Here is a 27,977-nt window from a genome sequence, read left to right as displayed (position 1 = left end):
AAAGTTTTTGTTCATAGTCAGAAAGTCTTCAGTGCATATTTGAGAGTGCAAAGTGTCAAAGGGTCACTCCAAAAGCGATATACTGTGCCTATGTGGGCCCCGAGGGGGTGGGGCATAATAGCTTGATTCCTTGTGTCATGCTCCGCCCCCTCAGTTTTTACACAGTTTTCCTGGTAAATCTCTCGTTTTGTGTGACAGAAGTAACACCCGTGGCCTGCAGCTGTGCACTAACTGCCCTATATACAGTGTACAGTCAGATACACGGTGCGCTCAGTGGATCACTATCATCAGTGCAGGAAGTGACGTTTTTACATCAGTGATTGTGCAAAAATCTAAATGTCTTATATAGGAATACAGTGAAGAAAGTAAGTATTTGATACACTGATGATTTTGCAAGTTTTCCCACCTACAAATAATGGAGAGATCTGTAATTTTTATCGTAGGTACACTTCACCTGTCAGATATAATCTAAAAATAAAAAAAAATAAAAAAACCAGAAAATCACATTGTAGAATTTTTACATAACTAATTTGCATTTTATTGCATGAGATAAGTATTTGGTAAAATACAAAAACAGGACTTAATATTTGGTCCAGAAACCTTTGTTTGCAATTACAGAGGTCAGACGTTTCCTGTAGTTCTTGACCAGGTTTGCTCACACCACAACAGGGATTTTGGCCCCCTCCTCCATACAGATCTTCTCCAGATTTTTCAGGTTTTGGGGCTGTCGCTGGGCAACATTGGCTCCCTCCAAACATTTTCTATTGGGTTCAGGTCTGGATATTCGCTAGGCCACTCCAGGACCTTGAAATGCTACTTACGGAGCCACTCCATAGCTGCCCTGGCTGTGTGTTTTGGGTCATTGCCATGCTGGAAGAGCCAGCCATGACCCATCTTCAATGCTCTTACTGGGGGAAGGAGGTTGTTGGCCAAATTTTCACGATACATAAACACATGTCCCGTTTTCAGAAAAGCACCCCAAAGTAATAGGTTTCCCCACCATGCTTCACGGTGAGGATGGTGTTTTTGGAGTTGTACTCATCTTTCTTCTTCCTCCAAACACGGCGAGTGGAATTAATACCAAAAGTTCTATTTTTGATCTCTGACGACATGACCTTCTCCCATGCCTCCCCTGAATCATGCAGATGGTAAATAGGTGAACTTCAAATGGGCCTGGACATGTGCTGGTGTGAGCAGGATTTTAATCCATGACTGTAGTATTACTAACGTTAATGTTTGAGACTCTGGTCCAAGCTCTCTTCAGGTCATTGACCAGGTCCTCCTGTGTAGTTCTGGGCAGATTCCTGACCTTTCTCAAAATCAACCGTACCTCACAAGGCGAGACCCTGCATGGAGCCCCAGACCCAGGAAGATTGACAGTCATCTTGTGCTCCATTTTCTTATACTTGGGCCAACAGTTGTCGCCTTCTCATCAAGCTGCTTGCCTATTGACCTGTAGAATATCCCAACCTTCTGCAGATCTACAAGTTTATCCCTGGTGTCTTTAGACAGCTTTTTGTTTGGTCTTGGCCATGGTGGAGAGGTTGGAGTGTGATTGTGTGGACAGGTGTCTTTTATACAGGTAACGAGGTCAAACAGATGCAACTAATACAGGTAATGAGTGTGGAGTAGGAGGCTTCTTACAGAAAAACTAACAGATCTATGAGAGCCAGAATTCTTGATGGTTGGTAGATGATCAAATACTTATTTCAAGCAATAAAATGTAATTTATGTAAAAATCCTACAATGTGATTTTCAGATTTTTATTTTTAGATTCTGTCTCTCACAGGTGAAGTGTACCTGTGATAAAAAAAATACAGACCTCTCCATTCTTTGTAGGTGGGAAAACTTGCAAAATCGGCAGTGTATCAAATACTTATTTTCCACACTGTATGTCCAGAGATCAGGGGAGATACATGTGCCCAGGTGATAAAATGATGCCTCCTACAAACTAAAAAGTAGAGAGAGTAGATTTAATGCTGCAAAAACTACTGCCTGACGATAAGTCTGTGTCCTCCCACTTGCGTCCTGGAACGAGTGCTCTGTGCTGCTGTGGCATTTGCTCTTTCCACCACTCTCACATGAGTGGACAGGTCACTGCCCACCACATAATCAGCACACTCCTCTGCCGCTGCTCGTTTTACCATGTATCCATCAGTCTGTTTCCCCTCCATAAGTGATGACATTACCCAATCACACGCATCTTATTACAGGCGTGGATATAGGTCACTGCCTCCCACAGAAGCAGTACACTCTTCCTCCCCTGCTTCATGACGCATCTCAATGTCTATATCCTTCCATCCGACTAAAGGAAAAGTCAGCAGCACGTTGCACGAAGCCTCGCTTTCTTAAAGAGCCTCATCCGCCTAAAAGTTGCCATGTATCCAAGACTTAGAATGGTTACATTGAACTTCATCATAAGTTGAGTGGAGACAGAATTCACAGATGTAATAATACCGCTATAATACACCAACATCCACCTCGTGCAGAGCGACCGACTATTTACAGGCCGCACGTCTTCTACTCGGTATAAAAGGCACCTGTTCTTCAAGACGGGAGATATTCAAGAGCACCGAGGCGGCACCTCCCATCAGAACGCAGTGGAAGACTCTAAACTTTCCGTGTCCGCTTCCGTCTGTGACGTCCGGGGATCTGGTTGGGCGGTGAAGACTTTATCTACAATATAGATTTGGCATTCCAGGGGATATTCATTCCTGGTTTAAAAAAAAAAAAAAAAAAAAAAAAATGATTTAATAAAAAAATCCAAAATTAAAATGTAAAACAAATTGAGCAATTTGTATCAAATTGAAGAAAAATCAAATTTCTCCCCGGAAATTAAGTAAATCTGCTGGATCCCAATAATTTTGGCAGATTCACTCACCTGTAGACTTAGAATAATAAAAATATTTTTTTTTCAGGATGTTTTTATTCTCTTTTTTTTTTTTCCTATGATTTTATTACTTTAAACTTTTACGTCCCGATTCATCATTTTTGCATTTTTGTTAAATAATTTGTTTGGTTTTTTTTCTATTATTTTTCCTTTTTTTGCCTTTTTTAGATTTTGGCCAAAATCATCATCAAAATGGAGCGGAATATTCAAAGCATGCTGTGCAAATGCAAAGATTTTTTTTATTATTTTATTTTATACTATTTTGCTTTATTTGTGCCTTTTTTTTAATTTCACACACTGCTTTAAAATGTCACACTCTAGTCTTGAACTGCAAAAAAAAAAAAAAAAATTAGACAGATTACTCCACTAGCACACCGGAGTACAACTGTGCACAAATTTTGTAATTTCGAAATTTTTGAAAACATCAACCACACCTGGATAATTAAAACTGTTCTTATAGTGTTGAGAAAAACCAAAAAAATGAGGTAAACTGGAAAAACTATTGTAAAAATGGTGCAAAAGGCCATAATAAATTTGCATTAAAAAAAAAACGTAAAAATGTCTAAAAATTAAACCAGATTCATTCTAGAAATTGTTCCTTTTGTTGTCTCATTTTTGGTGTTTTTCACCCGTTTTCATTTTTTTTTATTTGCGCCACAACCTTCTTTTAATTTGCACCATTTTTAGGGCGCAAAGAAAAATGTCACTAATAGAAACATTTATCTAAAAACCTAAAAAATAGAAAAAAAAGGGCACAAAAAGAAGATGTAAAATTTGTATTTTTTACATTCATTAGTTCATTTTATATTTGCATTGTATTTCAGCTGTTTTATCGAATGATTTAAGTTGTTTTTATTCATTTTAATTACATTTTTGTTGTTACTTTTTCTTTTTACCTTTTTTTTTTTTTTACCACATCGTTTACCACATTTTCCCGAAAAAAAAAAAAAAAAAAAAAAAGAAAATCTCGGAAGCTGCGTCATGTTCGTGTCTCTAAAGATGACGTGGATTGGAAGTGAAGGCTCTTTCCATGTGAAATCTCATGGATAATAGACCTTATGTAATTTTTAAGAAGGATCACAGATGGTTTTTAAATAATCTAAAGCTGGCCTGAAGCTTAATATATTTTTTATTTTTTTTAATTTTTTTTATTTGAAATGTTCAGCTGGCGGAAAGCGTTTTACTATAAAGGGATGGGAACGCAGCGGGGGGCCCCCTCCAGCAGCGAACGGAAGATTAACACGGAGAAATATTAAAAGGCTTGTGATAGCCACAAAAGCAGAAGCAGACGTAGATTCACTTGACTTAGGGGAAAGTATTACTTTGAAACGGCTTCTAGCGGCTGCGTGTTCACAAAGACGGATTCATACAAAAGGTAAAAAATCTCTGGGAAAGTAGGTCAGCGCGTAATGTTTAACTTCGTGAACAATTCTAGATATATTTCTTACCTTTTTTCCACACAAAAAAGGGAAAAAAATGCAATGTACATGGCCGCTGGAATTTTATTTTTTTTTAGAGATGAACGAAACAATTCGCAGAACCCCAGGCCACCGTCCAGGTCAGTGTTCCGGAATCATCGCCTACTTTCCAGGTCAGTGTTCCGGAATCATCGCCAACCTTCCAGGTCAGTGTTCGGGAATCATCGCCTACCTTCCAGGTCAGTGCTCCAGAATCATCGCCTACCGTCCAGGTCAGTGTTCCGGAATCATCTCCTACCGTCCAGGTCAGTGTTCGGGAATCATTGCCTACCTTCCAGGTCAGTGTTCCGGAATCATCGCCTACCGTCCAGGTCAGTGTTCCGGAATTATCACCTACTTTCCAGGTCAGTGTTCTGGAATCATCGCCTACCTTCCAGGTCAGTGTTCCGGAATCATCTCCTACCGTCCAGGTCAGTGTTCGGGAATCATTGCCTACCTTCCAGGTCAGTGTTCCGGAATCATCGCCTACCGTCCAGGTCAGTGTTCCGGAATTATCACCTACTTTCCAGGTCAGTGTTCTGGAATCATCGCCTACCGTCTAGGTCAGTGTTCCAGAATCATCTCCTACCATCCAGGTCAGTGTTCGGGAATCATCGCCTACCTTCCAGGTCAGTGTTCCGGAATCATCGCCTACCTTCCAGGTCAGTGTTCTGGAATCATCTCCTACCATCCAGGTCAGTGTTCGGGAATCATCGCCTACCTTCCAGGTCAGTGTTCCGGAATCATCGCCTACCTTCCAGGTCAGTGTTCCGGAATCATCGCCTACCTTCCAGGTCAGTGTTCCGTAATCATCGCCTACTTTCCAGGTCAGTGTTCTGTAATCATCGCCTACCGTCCAGGTCAGTGTTCCGGAATCATCTCCTACCGTCCAGGTCAGTGTTCGGGAATCATCGCCTACCTTCCAGGTCAGTGTTCGGGAATCAAAGCCTACCTTCCAGGTCAGTGTTCCGTAATCATCGCCTACTTTCCAGGTCAGTGTTCTGTAATCATCGCCTACCGTCCAGGTCAGTGTTCCGGAATCATCTCCTACCGTCCAGGTCAGTGTTCAGGAATCATCGCCTACCTTCCAGGTCAGTGTTCCGGAATCATCGCCTACTTTCCAGGTCAGTGTTCTGTAATCATCGCCTACCGTCCAGGTCAGTGTTCCGGAATCATCTCCTACCGTCCAGGTCAGTGTTCAGGAATCATCGCCTACCTTCCAGGTCAGTGTTCCGGAATCATCGCCGACCGTCCAGGTCAGTGTTCGGGAATCATCGCCGACTTTCCAGGTCAGTGTTCCGGAATCATCGCCTACCGTCCAGGTAAGTGTTCCGGAATCATCGCCTACCGTCTAGGTCAGTGTTCCAGAATCATCGCCTACTTTCCAGGTCAGTGTTCTGTAATCATCGCCTACCTTCCAGGTCAGTGTTCCGGAATCATTGCCTACCTTCCAGGTCAGTGTTCCGGAATCATCGCCTACCTTCCAGGTCAGTGTTCCGGAATCATCGCCTACCTTCCAGGTCAGTGTTCCGTAATCATCGCCTACTTTCCAGGTCAGTGTTCTGTAATCATCGCCTACCGTCCAGGTCAGTGTTCCGGAATCATCTCCTACCGTCCAGGTCAGTGTTCGGGAATCATCGCCTACCTTCCAGGTCAGTGTTCTGGACGGTAGGCGATGATTCTGGGTCAGTGTTCGGGAATCATCGCCTACCTTCCAGGTCAGTGTTCGGGAATCAAAGCCTACCTTCCAGGTCAGTGTTCCGTAATCATCGCCTACTTTCCAGGTCAGTGTTCTGTAATCATCGCCTACCGTCCAGGTCAGTGTTCCGGAATCATCTCCTACCGTCCAGGTCAGTGTTCAGGAATCATCGCCTACCTTCCAGGTCAGTGTTCCGGAATCATCGCCGACCGTCCAGGTCAGTGTTCGGGAATCATCGCCGACTTTCCAGGTCAGTGTTCCGGAATCATCGCCTACCGTCCAGGTAAGTGTTCCGGAATCATCGCCTACCGTCTAGGTCAGTGTTCCAGAATCATCGCCTACTTTCCAGGTCAGTGTTCTGTAATCATCGCCTACCTTCCAGGTCAGTGTTCCGGAATCATTGCCTACCGTCCAGGTCAGTGTTCCGGAATCATCGCATACCTTCCAGGTCAGTGTTCCGGAATCATCACCTACCATCCAGGTCAGTGTTCCGGAAACATCGCCTACCTTCCAGGTCAGTGTTCCGGAATCATCGCCTACCTTCTGTCCTGTGTGAGTCATGCCACAACGACGACGTTTCGCCATGCCTACAAATCACTGGTAGGACACGTTTCGATTCCGTCTGGCCACAATGGTTTTTCATTTCCAAAATAAACTACTAATAACATTTTTCACCATTACCAGAATTCCTACCAATTGGACCTCACTGGATATAGGTCTGCCCAATGCCAGGCAGATGGCATATTTTAACAAAAAGTTGTTTCATTTTTCATCACAGCTGCTCATAATCATTGTTTCGGCCTAAGCTTTTCTTCCTCTGGGGGTAAAAGACTCAGTTGCTGCCCTATCCTTACCTCTAAAGATCATGGACGTGGCAGAGGAACTTGATGGTTTCATTTTTGAATCGCGGTGCCAATTGTATTTGCCATCACAGCTATTCAGTTTCGCCTGACCTTTTCTTCCTCTGGGGCTAAAGATTCAGTTGTTGCCCTATCCCTGTATGTAAATACAGTAGCCATGGCACAGTGGCCTGTTGGTTCCCTTTCTGAATCAGGGTGCTAATTGCTTTTTATTTCATCACATCTGCTCATGATCACAGTTTCACCTAAGCTTTTCTTCCTCTAGGGGTAAAGACTCATTTGCTTCCCTATCTTTAAAACTAAATATCCGGGACATGGCAGAGTGGCCTGTTGGTTCCCTTTCTGAATCAGGGTGCCAATTGCACTTTTCATCACATCTGCTCGTGATTACGGTTTCACCTAAACTTTTCTTCCTCTGGGGGTAAAAACTCAGTTGCTACCCTACCCCTATATATATATTATATTCATATATACTGTGTATACATATATAACAATTTTAATTTTGCATCTGTACCTGAAGTGTAATTTTTTTCGGGACTACAATAATACATCAGGGGGTCCCTGGACTTGCATTCAACAATAGCAAACACACATCAGGCCACTAGAAATAGGTCACAAGACAATGTATAGGACAATACAATAATAAGACGCAATATGTGTGCATGATTTTCTTGAAAACTAACAGGCGGGACACAATCCCTCCCTGTTATTCAAAATGGCTGCCTCCATCATGCAGAATTCCACTTTAATCTTCAATATTGAACAAATATCCTGCACTTTTTTTTTGTAAAAGAAGAAATTAAAAAAGGTTAATCTGAGTAATGTCACTTCACATCTGTAAAAACTGTGACTGGCAATGGCGCCCCTTTAAGTGGTGGTTACAATAAACAGGAAATGATTGCGTCTTGTTAATGCAAGGTCCATAAAGAAAAGTGACTTGAGACTAAACCTCTCAGAGCCATTCGTGCTGGGAGATGGGAAGGTGGGAGAGGCGTCCAGGCGAGAGGAGGAGGCACCGTGCAAGGAACAGGGCGGTCTCTCTTCAGGGCAAGCAGGCAAGAGGTTTCCGGGTAATTTAGCCAAGGGACTGCTTAACGGGGACAGCTGTACAAACGAGACAAATGGCAATGAGAAGGAGGAAACGGGACAAGGTGCAGACGACTGTACATATCGACAGAGAAGACAGAAACATATGATAAATAATGTATTCCAAATTAGCTAAAAGTGTATGTCCGACCCTCAACGCTACTTAATTTTCGTTGTTGGCATTTTTGCCAAAATAAATCAACACAATCTTTCTAGCATTTAGAACACCATTTTTTCACATACAGAGACAGGATCTTATCATGTATCTGTGTATACAGGGAGCTCCCCCTAGTGGTGACTGCAGACAGGATCTTATCATGTATCTCTGTATACGGGGAGCTCCCCCTAGTGGTGACTGCAGACAGGATCTTACCATGTATCTCTGTATACAGGGAGCTCTCCCTAGTGGTGGCTGCAGACAGGATCTTATCATGTATCTCTGTATACAGGGCGCTCCCCCTAGTGGTGGCTGCAGACAGGATCTTATCATGTATCTCTGTATACGGGGAGCTCCCCCTAGTGGTGGCTGCAGACAGGATCTTATCATGTATCTGTGTATACAGGGAGCTCCCCCTAGTGGTGACTGCAGATAGGATCTTATCATGTATCTCTGTATACGGGGAGCTCCCCCTAGTGGTGGCTGCAGACAGGATCTTATCATGTATCTGTGTATACAGGGAGCTCCCCCTAGTGGTGACTGCAGACAGGATCTTATCATGTATCTCTGTATACAGGGAGCTCCCCCTAGTGGTGGCTGCAGACAGGATCTTATCATGTATCTCTGTATACAGGGAGCTCCCCCTAGTGGTGACTGCAGACAGGATCTTACCATGTATCTCTGTATACAGGGAGCTCTCCCTAGTGGTGGCTGCAGACAGGATCTTATCATGTATCTCTGTATACAGGGCGCTCCCCCTAGTGGTGGCTGCAGACAGGATAATATCATGTATCTCTGTATACAGGGAGCTCCCCCTAGTGGTGGCTGCAGACAGGATCTTATCATGTATCTCTTTATACAGGGAGCTCCCCCTAGTGGTGGCTGCACAGATAGAATTCTCTCATCTCTTGGCATCACAGACTTGGCCCTGTCCTGGATCTCATCATACCTAACAGACCGAACATTTAGTGTCTCCCTCTCACACACCACCTCCTCACCTTGCCCCCTGTCTGTCGGCGTTCCTCAAGGCTCTGTCCTAGGACCCCTACTATTCTCCATCTATACCTTTGGCTTGGGACAGCTCATAGAATCCCACGGTTTACAGTATCACCTCTACGCCGATGACACGCAGATCTACCTATCTGAACCCAACCTCACCTCCTTACTGACCAAAACCCACAATGTCTGTCTGCTTTCTCAAACTGAACATGGACAAAACAGAATTCATCATCTTTCCCCCATCTCACTCTACCCCTCCACCAGACCTATCCATCAGTGTCAATGGCTGCTCTCTTTCCCCAGTCCCGCATGCTCGGTGCCTTGGGGTGATCCTCGACTCTGCGCTCTCTTTCAAACCACATGTCCAAGCCCTCGCCTTCTCCTGCCGCCTCAAACTCAAAAATATCTCCTGGATCCGCTCATTCCTCAACCACGAAACCACAAAAACATTACTGCACGCCCTTATTATTATTATTATTATTATTATTTATTATTATAGCGCCATTTATTCCATGGCGCTTTACATGTGAGGAGGGGTATACATAATAAAGAACAAGTACAGTAATCTTAAACAATACAAGTCACGACTGGTACAGGAGGAGAGAGGACCCTGCCCGCGAGGGCTCACAGTCTACAAGGGATGGGTGAGGATACAGTAGGTGAGGGTAGAGCTGATCGTGTAGCGATTTGGTGGATCGGTGGTTACTGCAAGTTGTAGGCTTGTCGGAAGAGGTGGGTCTTCAAGTTCTTTTTGAAGGTTTCTATGGTAGGCGAGAGTCTGATATGTTGTGGTAGAGTGTTCCAGAGTAGGGGGGATGTGCGGGAGAAATCTTGTATGCGATTGTGGGAAGAGGAGATAAGAGGGGAGTACAGAAGGAGATCTTGTGAGGATCGGAGGTTTCGTGCAGGTAAGTACCGGGAGACTAGGTCACAGATGTATGGAGGACTCAGGTTGTGGATGGCTTTGTATGTCATGGTTAGGGTTTTGACCTGGAGTCTTTGGGTAATGGGGAGCCAGTGCAGGGATTGACAGAGGGGAGAGGCCGGGGAATAGCGGGGGGGACAGGTGGATTAGTCGGGCAGCAGAGTTAAGAATAGATTGGAGGGGTGCGAGAGTGTTAGAGGGGAGGCCACAGAGCAGGAGGTTGCAGTAGTCAAGGCAGGAGATGATGAGGGCATGGACTAGGGTCTTATCATCTCCCGCCTCGACTACTGCAACCTCCTACTCTCTGGCCTCCCCTATAGCACTCTGGCACCACTCCAGTCCATCCTACACTCTGCTGCCCGACTAATCCACCTGTCTCCCCGCTATTCCCCAGCCTCCCCTCTATGCCAGGCCCTTCACTGGCTTCCTATTGCCCAGAGGGTCCAATTCAAAACCCTAACCATGACATTCAAAGCCATCCACAACCTGTCTCCCCCATACATCTGTGACTTGGTCTCTAGGTACCTACCCACACGCAACCTTCGATCATCTCAAGATCTCCTTCTCTACTCCCCTCTTATCTCTTCTTCCCACAACCGCATACTAGACTTCTCCCGTGCTTCCCCCATACTCTGGAACTCCCTGCCGCAACACATCAGACTCTCACCATCAATGGAAACCTTCAAGAAGAACCTGAAGACCCACCTGTTCCGACAAGCCTACAGCCTGCAATGATCCTCGGTCTACTGAACCACAGCACGACCTGCTCTACCCTCTCCTACTGTATCCTCACCCATCCCTGTAGACTGTGAGCCCTCGCGGGCAGGGTCCCCTCTCCTTATGTACTTGTGTGTCCCTTGTCTTACACATGTTTATTATACTTGTCTATATTTCCCCTTTTCACATGTAAAGCGCCATGGAATAAATGGCGCTATATAAATACATAATAATAATAATAGAATAATTTTGACTATGCAGGGAATTTGGATTTCAGTATCAGAAAAATGGGTTTGTGACCAGTATAATGATATAAGAAATTTTTCAGCTCGAATTATTGGCTCTATTTCCATAAAAAAAAAATTTTTAAAAGGTGAACACTGGCTTTAAAAAAAAAAGTTCTTCCAGCTCCCCCAGTCATTATAGGCCTCTTTGGATATTCTGATGTAGTGTGTGTGGGTATTATGCTATTATATTGCTAGCTATTTTTTCTTTTCTGAAAAAAAAATGCTCTCTGGAGAATTAATCAGAAACAGAATGAAGTCATATGTTGTGAGAGGCCTGGGACTAGCCTCATTCATAGATGCTAAGAAATGATAGAGCTGGGTCTCCTCTCAGGGTTCCAGTGAGAAAATAATCTCCTCCTATAAATATCTAAATTAAATCATGCTGTCGTTCACATAGAACCAGCGTGAAAAAAAAACAAACTTTCTTTGCAGCTTCTTATATAGCCAGTAGGTGGCGACAGAGCTCGCGGTGTATGACATTGCAGGGGGAGTCGCTGCTGTGATATATTATTGATTACACCTTCATTTTAATGAGCAGCGTTCCATATGTGCATGTATGAGATCCCATCCAGCAGTGTCAGCCTACATACTGCCTGGCTACATGAGAGAAGGAAAACTGCAGAAAGCCATTGGCCTGTATAAAGCCTGATTGTCAGCGGGCCAGTTGTGTAAAAATGGCGCTTACCCCCAGGCATGAATTTGATGATGAAATGATGTCTTTAAACAAAGCGTTGAAGGAGATGTCTCGTTTAACTTCAGATAATATCTCACTCATTAAAAATAAGCAAAGTTCAAATTGCTTAGTCTGATAATCGAAGGCCAGAAGTCAAAGGAATTTACTAATTAATTTAATGAAAAATTAAAGGCAGGCAGAAAAAAAAAGGACAATCTCATATCAAGAAAAATAAAGTCACAAGGATGAGAAAATGACAAAACTAACTGGGAGGTCTCTAAGAATGAGAGTGCCATTCATTAATACCTAAATTTTAACTTTATTATTGCCAGATCACTCAACCTCCAGAAAACAGATATGACGTGTCCTAATACTAAATCTATTTACTAAAGGAAAGCAGAGCATAATGAGCAGTATAAATACAATAATACTGCCCCTATATACAAGAATATAACTACTATAATACTGCCCCTATGTGCAAGAATATAACTACTATAATACTGCCCCTATGTGCAAGAATATAACTACTATAATACTGCCCCCTATGTACAAGAATATAACTACTATAATACTGCCCCCTATGTACAAGAATATAACTCCTATAATACTGCTCCTATATACAAGAATATAACTACTATAATACTGCCCCTATGTACAAGAATATAACTACTATAATACTGCCCCCTATATACAAGAATATAACTACTATAATACTGCCCCCTATATACAAGAATATAACTACTATAATACTGCCCCTATGTACAAGAATATAACTACTATAATACTGCCCCTATATACAAAAATATAACTACTATAATACTGCCCCTATGTACAAGAATATAACTACTATAATACTGCCTCTATGTACAAGAATATAACTACTATAATACTGCCCCTATGTGCAAGAATATAACTACTATAATACTGCCCCTATGTACAAGAATATAACTACTATATTACTGCCCCCTATGTACAAGAATATAACTACTATAATACTGCCACTATGTACAAGAATATAACTACTATAATACTGCCTCTATGTACAAGAATATAACTACTATAATACTGCTCCTATGTACAAGAATATAACTACTATAATACTGCCCCCTATGTACAAGAATATAACTACTATAATACTGCTCCTATGTACAAGAATATAACTACTATAATACTGCTCCCTATGTACAAGAATATAACTACTATAATACTGCCACTATGTACAAGAATATAACTACTATAATACTGCTCCTATGTACAAGAATATAACTACTAGAATACTGCCCCCTATGTACAAGAATATAACTACTATAATACTGCCCCTATATACAAGAATATAACTACTATAATACTGCCCCTATATACAAGAATATAACTACTATAATACCGCCCCCTATGTACAAGAATACAACTACTATAATACTGCCCCTATGTACAAGAATATAACTACTATAATACTGCTCCTATGTACAAGAATATAACTACTATAATACTACTCCTATGTACAAGAATATAACTACTATAATACTGCCCCTATGTGCAAGAATATAACTACTATAATACTGCCTCTATATACAATAATATAACTACTATAATACTGCCCCTATGTGCAAGAATATAACTACTATAATACTGCTCCTATGTACAAGAATATAACTACTATAATACTACTCCTATGTACAAGAATATAACTACTATAATACTGCCCCCTATGTACAAGAATATAACTACTATAATACTGCCACCTACCTACAAGAATATAACTACTATAATACTGTCCCCTATGTACAAGAATATAACTACTATAATACTGCCCCTATATACAAGAATATAACTACTATAATACTGCCCCTATGTACAAGAATATAACTACTATAATACTGCCCCTATGTACAAGAATATAACTACTATAATACTGCCCCTATATACAAGAATATAACTACTATAATACTGCCCCTATGTGCAAGAATATAACTACTATAATACTGCTCCTATGTACAAGAATATAACTACTATAATACTGCTCCTATGTACAAGAATATAACTACTATAATACTACTCCTATGTACAAGAATATAACTACTATAATACTGCCCCCTATGTACAAGAATATAACTACTATAATACTGCCACCTACCTACAAGAATATAACTACTATAATACTGCTCCTATGTACAAGAATATAACTACTATAATACTACTCCTATGTACAAGAATATAACTACTATAATACTGTCCCCTATGTACAAGAATATAACTACTATAATACTGCCCCTGTGTACAAGAATATAACTACTATAATACTGCTCCTATATACAAGAATATAACTACTATAATACTGCCCCTATGTACAAGAATATAACTACTATAATACTGCCCCTATATACAAGAATATACAGTGGGGCAAAAAAGTATTTAGTCAGTCAGCAATAGTGCAAGTTCCACCACTTAAAAAGATGAGAGGCGTCTGTAATTTACATCATAGGTAGACCTCAACTATGGGAGACAAACTGAGAAAAAAAAATCCAGAAAATCACATTGTCTGTTTTTTTTTCATTTTATTTGCATATTATGGTGGAAAATAAGTATTTGGTCAGAAACAAAATTTCATCTCAATACTTTGTGATATATCCTTTGTTGGCAATGACAGAGGTCAAACGTTTTCTGTAAGTCTTCACAAGGTTGCCACACACTGTTGGTGGTATGTTGGCCCATTCCTCCATGCAGATCTCCTCTAGAGCAGTGATGTTTTTGGCTTTTCGCTTGGCAACACGGACTTTCAACTCCCTCCAAAGGTTTTCTATAGGGTTGAGATCTGGAGACTGGCTAGGCCACTCCAGGACCTTGAAATGCTTCTTACGAAGCCACTCCTTCGTTGCCCTGGCGGTGTGCTTTGGATCATTGTCATGTTGAAAGACCCAGCCACGTTTCATCTTCAATGCCCTTGCTGATGGAAGGAGGTTTGCACTCAAAATCTCACGATACATGGCCCCATTCATTCTTTCATGTACCCGGATCAGTCGTCCTGGCCCCTTTGCAGAGAAACAGCCCCAAAGCATGATGTTTCCACCACCATGCTTTACAGTAGGTATGGTGTTTGATGGATGCAACTCAGTATTCTTTTTCCTCCAAACACGACAAGTTGTGTTTCTACCAAACAGTTCCAGTTTGGTTTCATCAGACCATAGGACATTCTCCCAAAACTCCTCTAGATCATCCAAATGCTCTCTAGCAAACTTCAGACGGGCCCGGACATGTACAGGCTTAAGCAGTGGGACACGTCTGGCACTGCAGGATCTGAGTCCATGGTGGCGTAGTGTGTTACTTATGGTAGGCCTTGTTACATGGGTCCCAGCTCTCTGCAGTTCATTCACTAGGTCCCCCCGCGTGGTTCTGGGATTTTTGCTCACCGTTCTTGTGATCATTCTGACCCCACGGGGTGGGATTTTGCGTGGAGCACCAGATCGAGGGAGATTATCAGTGGTCTTGTATGTCTTCCATTTTCTAATTATTGCTCCTACAGTTGATTTCTTCACTCCAAGCTGGTTGGCTATTGCAGATTCAGTCTTCCCAGCCTGGTGCAGGGCTACAATTTTGTTTCTGGTGTCCTTTGACAGCTCTTTGGTCTTCACCATAGTGGAGTTTGGAGTCAGACTGTTTGAGGGTGTGCACAGGTGTCTTTTTATACTGATAACAAGTTTAAACAGGTGCCATTACTACAGGTAATGAGTGGAGGAAAGAGGAGACTCTTAAAGAAGAAGTTACAGGTCTGTGAGAGCCAGAAATCTTGATTGCTTGTTTCTGACCAAATACTTATTTTCCACCATAATATGCAAATAAAATGAAAAAAAAAACAGACAATGTGATTTTCTGGATTTTTTTTTCTCAGTTTGTCTCCCATAGTTGAGGTCTACCTATGATGTAAATTACAGACGCCTCTCATCTTTTTAAGTGGTGGAACTTGCACTATTGCTGACTGACTAAATACTTTTTTGCCCCACTGTACAAGAATATAACTACTATAATACTGCTCCTATGTACAAGAATATAACTACTATAATACTGCCCCCTATACACAAGAATATAACTACTATAATACTGCCCCTATGTACAAGAATATAACTACTATAATACTGCCCCTATGTACAAGAATATAACTACTATTATACTGCCCCCTATATACAAGAATATAACTACTATAATACTGCCCCTACGTACAAGAATATAACTACTATAATACTGCCCCCTATATACAAGAATATAACTGCTATAATACTGCTCCTATATACAAGAATATAACTACTATAATACTGCCCCCTATATACAAGAATATAACTACTATAATACTGCCCCCTATATACAAGAATATAACTACTATAATACTGCCCCTATGTACAAGAATATAACTACTATAATACTGCTCCTATGTACAAGAATATAACTACTATAATACTGCCCCTACGTACAAGAATATAACTACTATAATACTGCCCCCTATATACAAGAATATAACTACTATAATACTGCCCCTATGTACAAGAATATAACTACTATAATACTGCCCCTATGTACAAGAATATAACTACTATAATACTGCCCCCTATATACAAGAATATAACTACTATAATACTGCCCCTACGTACAAGAATATAACTACTATAATACTGCCCCCTATATACAAGAATATAACTGCTATAATACTGCTCCTATATACAAGAATATAACTACTATAATACTGCCCCCTATATACAAGAATATAACTGCTATAATACTGCTCCTATGTACAAGAATATAACTACTATAATACTGCTCCTACGTACAAGAATATAACTACTATAATACTGCTCCTATGTACCAGACTATAACTGCTATAATACTGCTCCTATATACAAGAATATAACGACTATAATACTGCTCCTATATACAAGAATATAACTACTATAATACTGCCCCTATGTACAAGAATATAACTACTATAATACTGCTCCTAAGTACAAGAATATAACTACTATAATACTGCTCCTATGTACAAGAATATAACTACTATAATACAGCCCCTATGTACAAGAATATAACTACTATAATACTGCTCCTATGTACAAGAATATAACTACTATAATACAGCCCCTATATACAAGAATATAACTACTATAATACTGCTCCTATGTACAAGAATATAACTACTATAATACTGCTCCTATATACAAGAATATAACTACTATAATACTGCTCCTACGTGCAAGAATATAACTACTATAATACTGCTCCTATGTACCAGACTATAACTGCTATAATACTGCTCCTATATACAAGAATATAACTACTATAATACTGCTCCTACGTACAAGAATATAACTACTATAATACTGCTCCTATGTACCAGACTATAACTACTATAATACTGCTCCTACGTACAAGAATATAACTACTATAATACTGCTCCCTATATACAAGAATATAACTACTATAATACTGCTCCTATGTGCAAGAATATAACTACTATAATACTGCTCCTATGCACAAGAATATAGCTACTATAATACTGCCCCCTATGTACAAGAATATAGCTACTATAATACTGCCTGTATGTACAATATAACTACTATAATACTGCTCCTATGTACAAGAAAATAACTGCCATAATACTGCTCCTATGTACAAGAATATAACTACTATAATACTTCTCCTATGTACAAGAATATAACTACTATAATACTGCCCCCTATGTACAAGAATATAACTACTATAATACTGCTCCTATGTACAAGAATATAACTACTATAATACTGCCCCTATATACAAGAATATACAGTAACTACTATAATACTGCTCCTATATACAAGAATATAACTACTATAATACTGTCCCTATGTACAAGAATATAACTTCTATAATACTGCCTCCTATGTACAAGAATATAACTACTATAATACTGCTCCTATGTACAAGAATATAACTACTATAATACTGCTCCTATGCACAAGAATATAACTACTATAATACTGCTCCTATGTACAAGAATATAACTACTATAATACTGCCCCTATGTACAAGAATATAACTACTATAATACTGCTCCTATGCACAAGAATATAACTACTATAATACTGCCCCTATGTACAAGAATATAACTACTATAATACTGCTCCTATGCACAAGAATATAACTACTATAATACTGCTCCTATGTACAAGAATATAACTACTATAATACTGCCCCTATGTACAAGAATATAACTACTATAATACTGCCCCTATGTACAAGAATATAACTACTATAATACTGCCCCCTATGTACAAGAATATAACTACTATAATACTGCCCCTATGTACAAGAATATAACTACTATAATACGGCTCCTATGTACAAGAATATAACTACTATAATACTGTCCCCTATGTACAAGAATATAACTACTATAATACTGCCCCTATGTACAAGAATATAACAACTATAATACTGCCCCCTATGTACAAGAATATAACAACTATAATACTGCCCCCTATGTACAAGAATATAACTACTATAATACTGCTCCTATGTACAAGAATATAACTACTATAATACTGTCCCCTATGTACAAGAATATAACTACTATAATACTGCCCCTATGTACAAGAATATAACAACTATAATACTGCCCCCTATGTACAAGAATATAACTACTATAATACTGCCCCTATGTACAAGAATATAACTACTATAATACTGCTCCTATGCACAAGAATATAACTACTATAATACTGCTCCTATGCACAAGAATATAACTACTATAATACTGCCACCTATGTACAAGAATATAACTACTATAATACTGCTCCTATGTACAAGAATATAACTACTATAATACTGCCCCTATGTACAAGAATATAACTGCTATAATACTGCCCCCTATGTACAAGAATATAACTGCTATAATACTGCCCCCTATGTACAAGAATATAACTGCTATAATACTGCCCCCTATGCACAAGAATATAACTACTATAATACTGCCCCTATGTACAAGAATATAACTACTATAATACTGCCCCCTATGTATAAGAATATAACTACTATAATACTGCCCCCTATGTATAAGAATATAACTACTATAATACTGCCCCTATGTATAAGAATATAACTACTATAATACTGCCCCTATGTACAAGAATATAACTACTATAATACTGCTCCTATGTACAAGAATATAACTACTATAATACTGCTCCTATGTACAAGAATATAACTACTATAATACTGTCCCCTATGTACAAGAATATAACTACTATAATACTGCCCCTATGTACAAGAATATAACAACTATAATACTGCCCCCTATGTACAAGAATATAACTACTATAATACTGCCCCTATGCACAAGAATATAACTACTATAATACTGCTCCTATGCACAAGAATATAACTACTATAATACTGCCACCTATGTACAAGAATATAACTACTATAATACTGCTCCTATGTACAAGAATAGAACTACTATAATACTGCCCCTATGTACAAGAATATAACTGCTATAATACTGCCCCCTATGTACAAGAATATAACTACTATAATACTGCTCCTATGCACAAGAATATAACTACTATAATACTGCCACCTATGTACAAGAATATAACTACTATAATACTGCTCCTATGTACAAGAATATAACTACTATAATACTGCTCCTATGTACAAGAATATAACTACTATAATACTGCCCCTATGTACAAGAATATAACTACTATAATACTGCCCCCTATGTATAAGAATATAACTACTATAATACTGCCCCTATGTATAAGAATATAACTACTATAATACTGCCCCTATGTATAAGAATATAACTACTATAATACTGCCCCTATGTACAAGAATATAACTACTATAATACTGCTCCTATGTACAAGAATATAACTACTATAATACTGCCCCTATGTACAAGAATATAACTGCTATAATACTGCCCCCTATGTACAAGAATATAACTACTATAATACTGCTCCTATGCACAAGAATATAACTACTATAATACTGCCACCTATGTACAAGAATATAACTACTATAATACTGCTCCTATGTACAAGAATATAACTACTATAATACTGCCCCTATGTATAAGAATATAACTACTATAATACTGCCCCTATGTATAAGAATATAACTACTATAATACTGCCCCTATGTATAAGAATATAACTACTATAATACTGCCCCTATGTACAAGAATATAACTACTATAATACTGCTCCTATGTACAAGAATATAACTACTATAATACTGCCCCTATGTACAAGAATATAACTGCTATAATACTGCCCCCTATGTACAAGAATATAACTACTATAATACTGCTCCTATGCACAAGAATATAACTACTATAATACTGCCACCTATGTACAAGAATATAACTACTATAATACTGCTCCTATGTACAAGAATATAACTACTATAATACTGCCCCTATGTATAAGAATATAACTACTATAATACTGCTCCTATGTACAAGAATATAACTACTATAATACTGCCCCTATGTATAAGAATATAACTACTATAATACTGCCCCTATGTATAAGAATATAACTACTATAATACTGCCCCTATGTATAAGAATATAACTACTATAATACTGCCCCTATGTATAAGAATATAACTACTATAATACTGCTCTTATTTTCAGATTGATGGGGTAAATGTTTTCTGTGACACACTGAATTGACTATGGGGCATCAGTTTGGGTTTTCTTTTTTCTCAGATCAGCAGGAGACTGGAATGTAAATTCTAGTTTTCTTGGAGAACATATACTGTACGTCTGGCTTGTCCTATATATAGATGGCGATTTGTCTATTCCCGCCTCCCCGCCGAGTGGTACATTCCGTTCTTTACTTTATCATAGTCGTTAACAACATGTAGGAAATATATACAGACTGGGAAGTTCATCTACTGTTGTCCTCCAGCAAATCAAATACTGCACTGGATGTTAAAAGGAAATCAGTGTCCTTGATTGTCATTGGTGACCATTTTAAAAAATATCTCTATAGTTTTTTCCTTTTTTTTTTAGCAAAATAATTTAACTACAAAAAGTAAATAGAAAATTAAGAAATTCTTCACATCGCCATGGATTTGTGTATACAGCTCCTGGGCCGATGCACAAGTTTCCAAGGTTACAGGCTACAAACATCCATGTTATAGGGGTCTTTACTACAGGGCCAGACTACACCAAGGCTGTCTGTAGTCTGTAACCATGGAGACACAAAATGTGTTTACATAAAATACTGATGATGGAGGTGAGGGGCGGTCACCAGATACTGATGATGGAGGTGAGGGGCGGTCACCAGATACTGATGATGGAGGTGAGGGGCGGTCACCAGATACTGATGATGGAGGCGACGGGAGGTCACCAGATACTGATGATGGAGGTGAGGGGCGGTCACCAGATACTGATGATGGAGGTGACAGGCGGTCACCAGATACTGATGATGGAGGCGATGAGCGGTCACCAGATACTGATGATGGAGGCGATGAGCGGTCACCAGATACTGATGATGGAGGTGACAGGCGGTCACCAGATACTGATGATGGAGGCTACGGGCGGTCACCAGATACTGATGATGGAGGTGACAGGTGGTCACCAGATACTGATGATGGAGGAGACGGGCGGTCACCAGCTACTGATGATGGAGGTGACAGGTGGTCACCAGATACTGATGATGGAGGTGACGGGCAGTCACCAGATACTGATGATGGAGGCGATGGGCGGTCACCAGATACTGATGATGGAGGCGACGGGAGGTCACCAGATACTGATGATGGAGGTGAGGGGCGGTCACCAGATTCTGATGATGGAGGTGAGGGGCGGTCACCAGATTCTGATGATGGAGGCGACGGGAGGTCACCAGATACTGATGATGGAGGCGACAGGCGGTCACCAGATACTGATGATGGAGGTGACAGGCGGTCACCAGATACTGATGATGGAGGTGACAGGCGGTCACCAGATACTGATGATGGAGGCGATGAGCGGTCACCAGATACTGATGATGGAGGCGATGAGCGGTCACCAGATACTGATGATGGAGGTGACAGGTGGTCACCAGATACTGATGATGGAGGTGACAGGTGGTCACCAGATACTGATGATGGAGGCTACGGGCGGTCACCAGATACTGATGATGGAGGTGACAGACGGTCACCAGATACTGATGATGGAGGTGACGGGTGGTCACCAGATACTGATGAGAGAAGGTTCTTACTCAGCGGCGCTTTTCTTCACCTGCCTAAAACTTTTACACAGTACAGTACATGGAAAACATCACATTCGCTTTCACCTGGGACACGGCGGCCGGTGAGCCGGACTTGCTCTCTCCATCTGACTTTGGTTCTTGTTCTCCCGGTGGAAAGAGGAACGCCGGGCTCGGACTGGAGTGTCGCTGTCGTCTCATAAATGGGAATACCCTGCAGTGGTAATGGAAGGAAATTAAGAGGAGACATAGACACGTCCGATACATCCTTAAAGGGGACGTCCAGGAGTTCAAATGAAGCATTTATAAGGAAAGGTTCTGCAACTTTATTTTCCAATTTTCGAGATCTCTGCTTTTAGTAGGTGAATGCAAAACCTCTCATATTTACTAGTCTTGCTCACACAATTGGGTTTGTTAACATGTACCATTGTAGTTAGGACCTGACCACATTTACCTGCACGGTACCATAGAAGTAATCTGCAGGGAAATAATGTTGTAAATCCATGTTCAGGAATCTAAGAGGAAGTGCGGCTGCAGATAGAAAATGGCACTATATTCTCCCTGCAGCTGCCAGGGGCAGTGATCAGTCAGCGCTTACTACACAATGACCGCGCGGAAATCACTCCCCCTGGACTAATGGCGGCTGTCAGCGGCGAGAGTCCAGAGCAGAGCCATGCGACCCGTCTCTTGTCTGCCGGCATCCTCAACTCTTCTACTGATTAGTCGTGTCGGCATCATGCTACAACAAAGATGCCTACTAATTATCAGAAGAGCCGGGGACACCGGCAGATAGGGGGAGGTTCTCAGGGACGGGGTCCGGCAGCCACCGATTATCCTACTAATCTTTTGCTCAATTCTATTACGAAGGTTTTTTAATAGATGAGCAAACAGCCCCCGGACTCCTCGTCCCCCCGCCTCTAAATCAACGTATAATCCTCATGCATTGACTTGAACATAGTGAAGTGTTACAGACCCTTTCTTGGTCTCAGGAGGAATAAAGGCTTGGCCAAGAAGATTCTTGTACATTTCTGATTTCAAGTAACGAGGGAATGAATCCTATAAGGCAGAAAAAACTATTAATGACAAGTTTTCCTGATCCCCCACCGGCGCGGGGGTATGAAGTACATAAAGAGTGTGTGTATACCAGGGGTACTAGGTGCACCAAGTTTGGGTGTATATTGGAGTGCTAGGTGCTCCATGACTGGGTGTATACCGTGGGTTCTAGGTGCATCATGACTGGGTGTATACTGGGGTACTAGGTGCTCCATGACTGGGTGTATATTGGGGTACTAGGTGCTCCATGACTGGGTGTATATTGGGGTACTAGGTGCTCCATGACTGGGTGTATATTGGGGTACTAGGTGCTCCATGACTGGGTGTATATTGGGGTACTAGGTGCTCCATGACTGGGTGTATATTGGGGTACTAGGTTCTCCATGACTGGGTGTATATTGGGGTACTAGGTGCACCATGACTGGGTGTATATTGGGGTACTAGGTTCTCCATGACTGGGTGTATACCGTGGGTTCTAGGTGTATCATGACTGGGTGTATATTGGGGTACTAGGTGCTCCATGACTGGGTGTATATTGGGGTACTAGGTGCTCCATGACTGGGTGTATATTGGGGTATTAAGTGCTCCATGACTGGGTGTATATTGGGGTACTAGGTGCTCCATGACTGGGTGTATATTGGGGGCACTAGGTGCTCCATGACTGGGTGTATATTGGGGTATTAGGTGCTCCATGACTGGGTGTATATTGGGGGTACTAGGTGCTCCATGACTGGGTGTATATTGGGGGCACTAGGTGCTCCATGACTGGGTGTATATTGGGGTATTAGGTGCTCCATGACTGGGTGTATATTGGGGACACTAGGTGCTCCATGACTGGGTGTATATTGGGGACACTAGGTGCTCCATGACTGGGTGTATATTGGGGGTACTAGGTGCTCCATGACTGGGTGTATATTGGGGGTACTAGGTGCTCCATGACTGGGTGTATATTGGGGGTACTAGGTGCTCCATGACTGGGCGTATATTGGGGTATTAGGTGCTCCATGACTGGGTGTATATTGGGGTACTAGGTGCTCCATGACTGGGTGTATATTGGGGGTACTAGGTGCTCCATGACTGGGTGTATATTGGGGGCACTAGGTGCTCCATGACTGGGTGTATATTGGGGTATTAGGTGCTCCATGACTGGGTGTATATTGGGGTACTAGGTGCTCCATGACTGGGTGTATATTGGGGGTACTAGGTGCTCCATGACTGGGTGTATATTGGGGGCACTAGGTGCTCCATGACTGGGTGTATATTGGGGTATTAGGTGCTCCATGACTGGGTGTATATTGGGGACACTAGGTGCTCCATGACTGGGTGTATATTGGGGTACTAGGTGCTCCATGACTGGGTGTATATTGGGGTACTAGGTGCTCCATGACTGGGTGTATATTGGGGGCACTAGGTGCTCCATGACTGGGTGTATATTGAGGGTACTAGGTGCTCCATGACTGGGTATATATTGGGGGTACTAGGTGCTCCATGACTGGGTGTATATTGGGGTACCAGGTGCTCCATGACTGGGTGTATATTGGGGGTACTAGGTGCTCCATGACTGGGTGTATATTGGGGTACCAGGTGCTCCATGACTGGGTGTATATTGGGGTACTAGGTACACCATGACTGGGTGTATATTGGGGTACTAGGTGCTCCATGACTGAGTGTATATTGGGGGTACTAGGTGCTCCATGACTGGGTGTATATTGGGGTACCAGGTGCTCCATGACTGGGTGTATATTGGGGGTACTAGGTGCTCCATGACTGGGTGTATATTGGGGTACCAGGTGCTCCATGACTGGGTGTATATTGGGGTACTAGGTACACCATGACTGGGTGTATATTGGGGTACTAGGTGCTCCATGACTGGGTGTATATTGGGGGTACTAGGTGCTCCATGACTGGGTGTATATTGGGGTACCAGGTGCTCCATGACTGGGTGTATATTGGGGGTACTAGGTGCTCCATGACTGGGTGTATATTGGGGTACCAGGTGCTCCATGACTGGGTGTATATTGGGGTACCAGGTGCTCCATGACTGGGTGTATATTGGGGTACTAGGTACACCATGACTGGGTGTATATTGGGGTATTAGGTGCTCCATGACTGAGTGTATATTGGGGTACTAGGTGTATTTTTTCAGACCTCCGGGAGTAAATCACAAATGCAGCATTGATTCCTGAAGTAAAATCACCAATTAGACAAGACAGTGCACCGCCACGGTCCGGCATACCGATGCTTTACCGATGACACCCCATTATACGTAACACTGAAGCCAGGAGTCAGTGACCCATCTCCAGCTATAAATCCCTGCTTAGCTGAGCTACAAAGATGGATGAGTGCCGGCGGCTAAAACTGGGCCCGGACAAAGCTAAAGTCCGCTTGGTAAGAAGTCGTCACCTAACAGAAAAACAGCAGCTCCAACGTCTCTGTCCCTGGGAAACACGGACCCTTCAGACTTCAGACCAGGGGGACGTAGGAAAGAAGGGTCCGGAGAGCACGAAGACCGAATGGCTGAATGGGTGATCAGTGAGATAAGTATTTCTAGATTTTAACCCTTTTGCCGACACTTTACAATTCAGCAAATTGGCTAAAAAGGTAAATAAATCCGTGCGAAAGGGTAACACAGAAATCCCCAGGCCAGGGACAGATCTTCACACTAACACCAGAAACATTGAAGAAATAAAGCCCCCTCCTCCCGTCCGGTAACTATAGAGGCACAAGGGGATATTTTTAGAAAAACCTTGTAGCATTGTTTCACGCAGCAGCCGTCGCTCATAACCCGTCATTTCATAATCACCCACCGTAAACCCTGAAAGACCCCCGCGAGAGCGACACAAAAAGCTCATTACCTGGCGGGAGTCTCCGCAAATCTAGTCTCTATGATTAACCAGAATTTAAAGGGAACTTGACACCAGATTAGGCCCTTTAGACGGCGTTGTCCAAAATTAAAATCGGGCCCCTTTTTTCTGGTACTGAGGGTCTGATTTCTGCAACTTCTTACTTTCTCCCTTGAATTCAATGTCCGCTCTTAAACACTTGTTTATTCAATCTAGATTGTTCCAAAATGTTGTGATAAATAATTTTATATATATCTTTATAGCAGTTTTTCCTGGTACAAAGCTCCAAATTCTCAGCATTGACCTAGTCAAATGACACAAATTGAGTACTTGCAGACACCACTAGAGGGAGCTCACTGCATACAGTTTATGCATAGACTTCAATAGTAAATCTGTATGCTTTCAGCTCCCCCTAGTGGTGACTGCAGGAAAGTGTACTGGGCCACAAAATGACATTTTGCCAAAAGGCAGATATTTAATTAAAATAAGTGAAGGTTCAATTACTCATTGAGACTTTGAATCTACTCATAGGACTCTCAAAGTGCATAAACACTATATCGGATAGCCCCCAAATCCCATTCTGGATCCGACTAAATGTCAATCATTTGTGACTGGGTCACAAAAAACCCAGGGAACATCCTCCTCCTCTCTTCAATATTCACCTGCGTTAATTACACCCAGCTACCAATATTCTTTTGTTCCCTCCTGTAGGGGGCACCACTGGGTAGATGCAGAATATCCCATCTCTCTATAAGGCAACACTAGCAGTGAATTTTTTTTGAAAACCCACCTTTTTCATCAACATGTAGATATGCATTTGGGCATCATCTAACACATAACGATGAGGATTCTTTATACCTTCTAATGTCTTCTCCATTGTCTTGCTGTCAATGTTTACCCAGCGAGTTGCTCCGGGGGCCAAAAATTGCCTAAAAACAAGAAGGCACCATTCAAAAACTTCCTACTGTATGGAATAAAAAATCCCAAACCTTACCTGCCCAGGTGGTGCTGACGTATTCTAATGACTTATTCATCAATACCTTCCTATCAGCCCCCTACTGGTATACTAACCATGGGTAAAGTCAACCCCACCACTAAGGACCATAAAGGGTAAGGGGAATGCTTTTGGAATTGGTGGGTTTCCTCCTAAACCAGTGTCTTGGGAATTGTGCTATTGGGTCCACCGAAAGCTCATATGCATGCCTGCAGGTAGACAACCATGGATAACGTCAACCTCCCCATTAAGGGTGGGAATGGTTAAGAAACTTGCTTCACATCAACTTTTTCCTAAGATTTAAGAAATCACAGTTCTGTAATTGGTGGGTTTCCTCATAAACCTGTGGGAATAATGCTATTGGGTCCACCAAAACACCATATGCCTGCCTCCAGGCAGACCAACCATAGATAAAGACAACCCCACTATTAGGGCCTATTAGGGCTAAGGGGCATGCTTCAAGTCAACTCTTTCCTAAGATTTAAGAAATCATAGTAATTGGTGGGTTTCCTCCTACACCTATGCCTTGGGAATAATGCTGTTGGGTCCACTAAAAACCCATATGCATGTCAACCATGGGTAAAGTCAATCCCGCCTCTAAGGTTCAGATGGTATAAGGGAACATGCCTCAAATTAAGTCTTCTCCGAGACCCAAGAAATCACAATTCTGTAATTGGTGTGTTTCCTCCTATACCTGACCTTTAGAAATTATATTATTGGGTACACCAAAATTCCATTTCTCCACCTATTGACATATCAAACATGAGTTAAGTCAACCCCACCACTAGGGACCATAAGTGGCAATGGGCAAATTAAGTCTTTCCTAAGATCAAAGACGTCTCAATTCTGTAACTGGCGGGTTTCCTCCTAGACCTGTCCTTTGGAATTAATCCTACTGAATTGGCCCCATCAAAGCCCCACAAGGTGAAAAGAGCCCTCAATTAATTTTACTACAATCACTTTCCCATTTGTGAATTTGCCCCAAATATCAACCCAACCTCAGGCTGGATCTACAAGAGTTGACCGTAGAACCAAACCTTTCTTAGTATGGACTGGCATGGACCTTCATAGACCTTAGACGGGTCGGCTCACAATGACCAGTTTATTGGGTTTC

At 41.5% G+C, this 27,977-nt stretch overlaps 1 protein-coding gene across 1 annotated transcript in view; it reads right to left on the bottom strand.

The window, feature by feature from the left end:
- Positions 1-442: 442 nt before the first annotated feature.
- The window catches only part of RGS11 (regulator of G protein signaling 11), a 104,367-nt gene continuing 76,832 nt past the window's right edge, over positions 443-27,977 (bottom strand). Inside the window, exons 16-20 of the mRNA XM_073558537.1 lie at positions 26,660-26,798; positions 22,947-23,029; positions 22,061-22,187; positions 7,856-8,010; positions 443-2,714 (exon numbers count right to left, since the gene is read on the bottom strand). Coding sequence (XP_073414638.1) covers positions 2,591-2,714; positions 7,856-8,010; positions 22,061-22,187; positions 22,947-23,029; positions 26,660-26,798 — 628 coding nt within the window. The 3' untranslated portion in view covers positions 443-2,590. The remainder of the gene's footprint in view (positions 2,715-7,855; positions 8,011-22,060; positions 22,188-22,946; positions 23,030-26,659; positions 26,799-27,977) is intronic.

This window comes from Dendrobates tinctorius, unplaced genomic scaffold (genome assembly GCF_039654945.1).
Source record: "Dendrobates tinctorius isolate UK_male_01 unplaced genomic scaffold, ASM3965494v1 ptg000257l, whole genome shotgun sequence".
Lineage (NCBI taxonomy): Eukaryota > Metazoa > Chordata > Amphibia > Anura > Dendrobatidae > Dendrobates > Dendrobates tinctorius.
The sequence above is the reverse complement of the archived record's forward strand: the minus strand, read 5'-3'. Positions and strand labels throughout refer to the sequence as shown.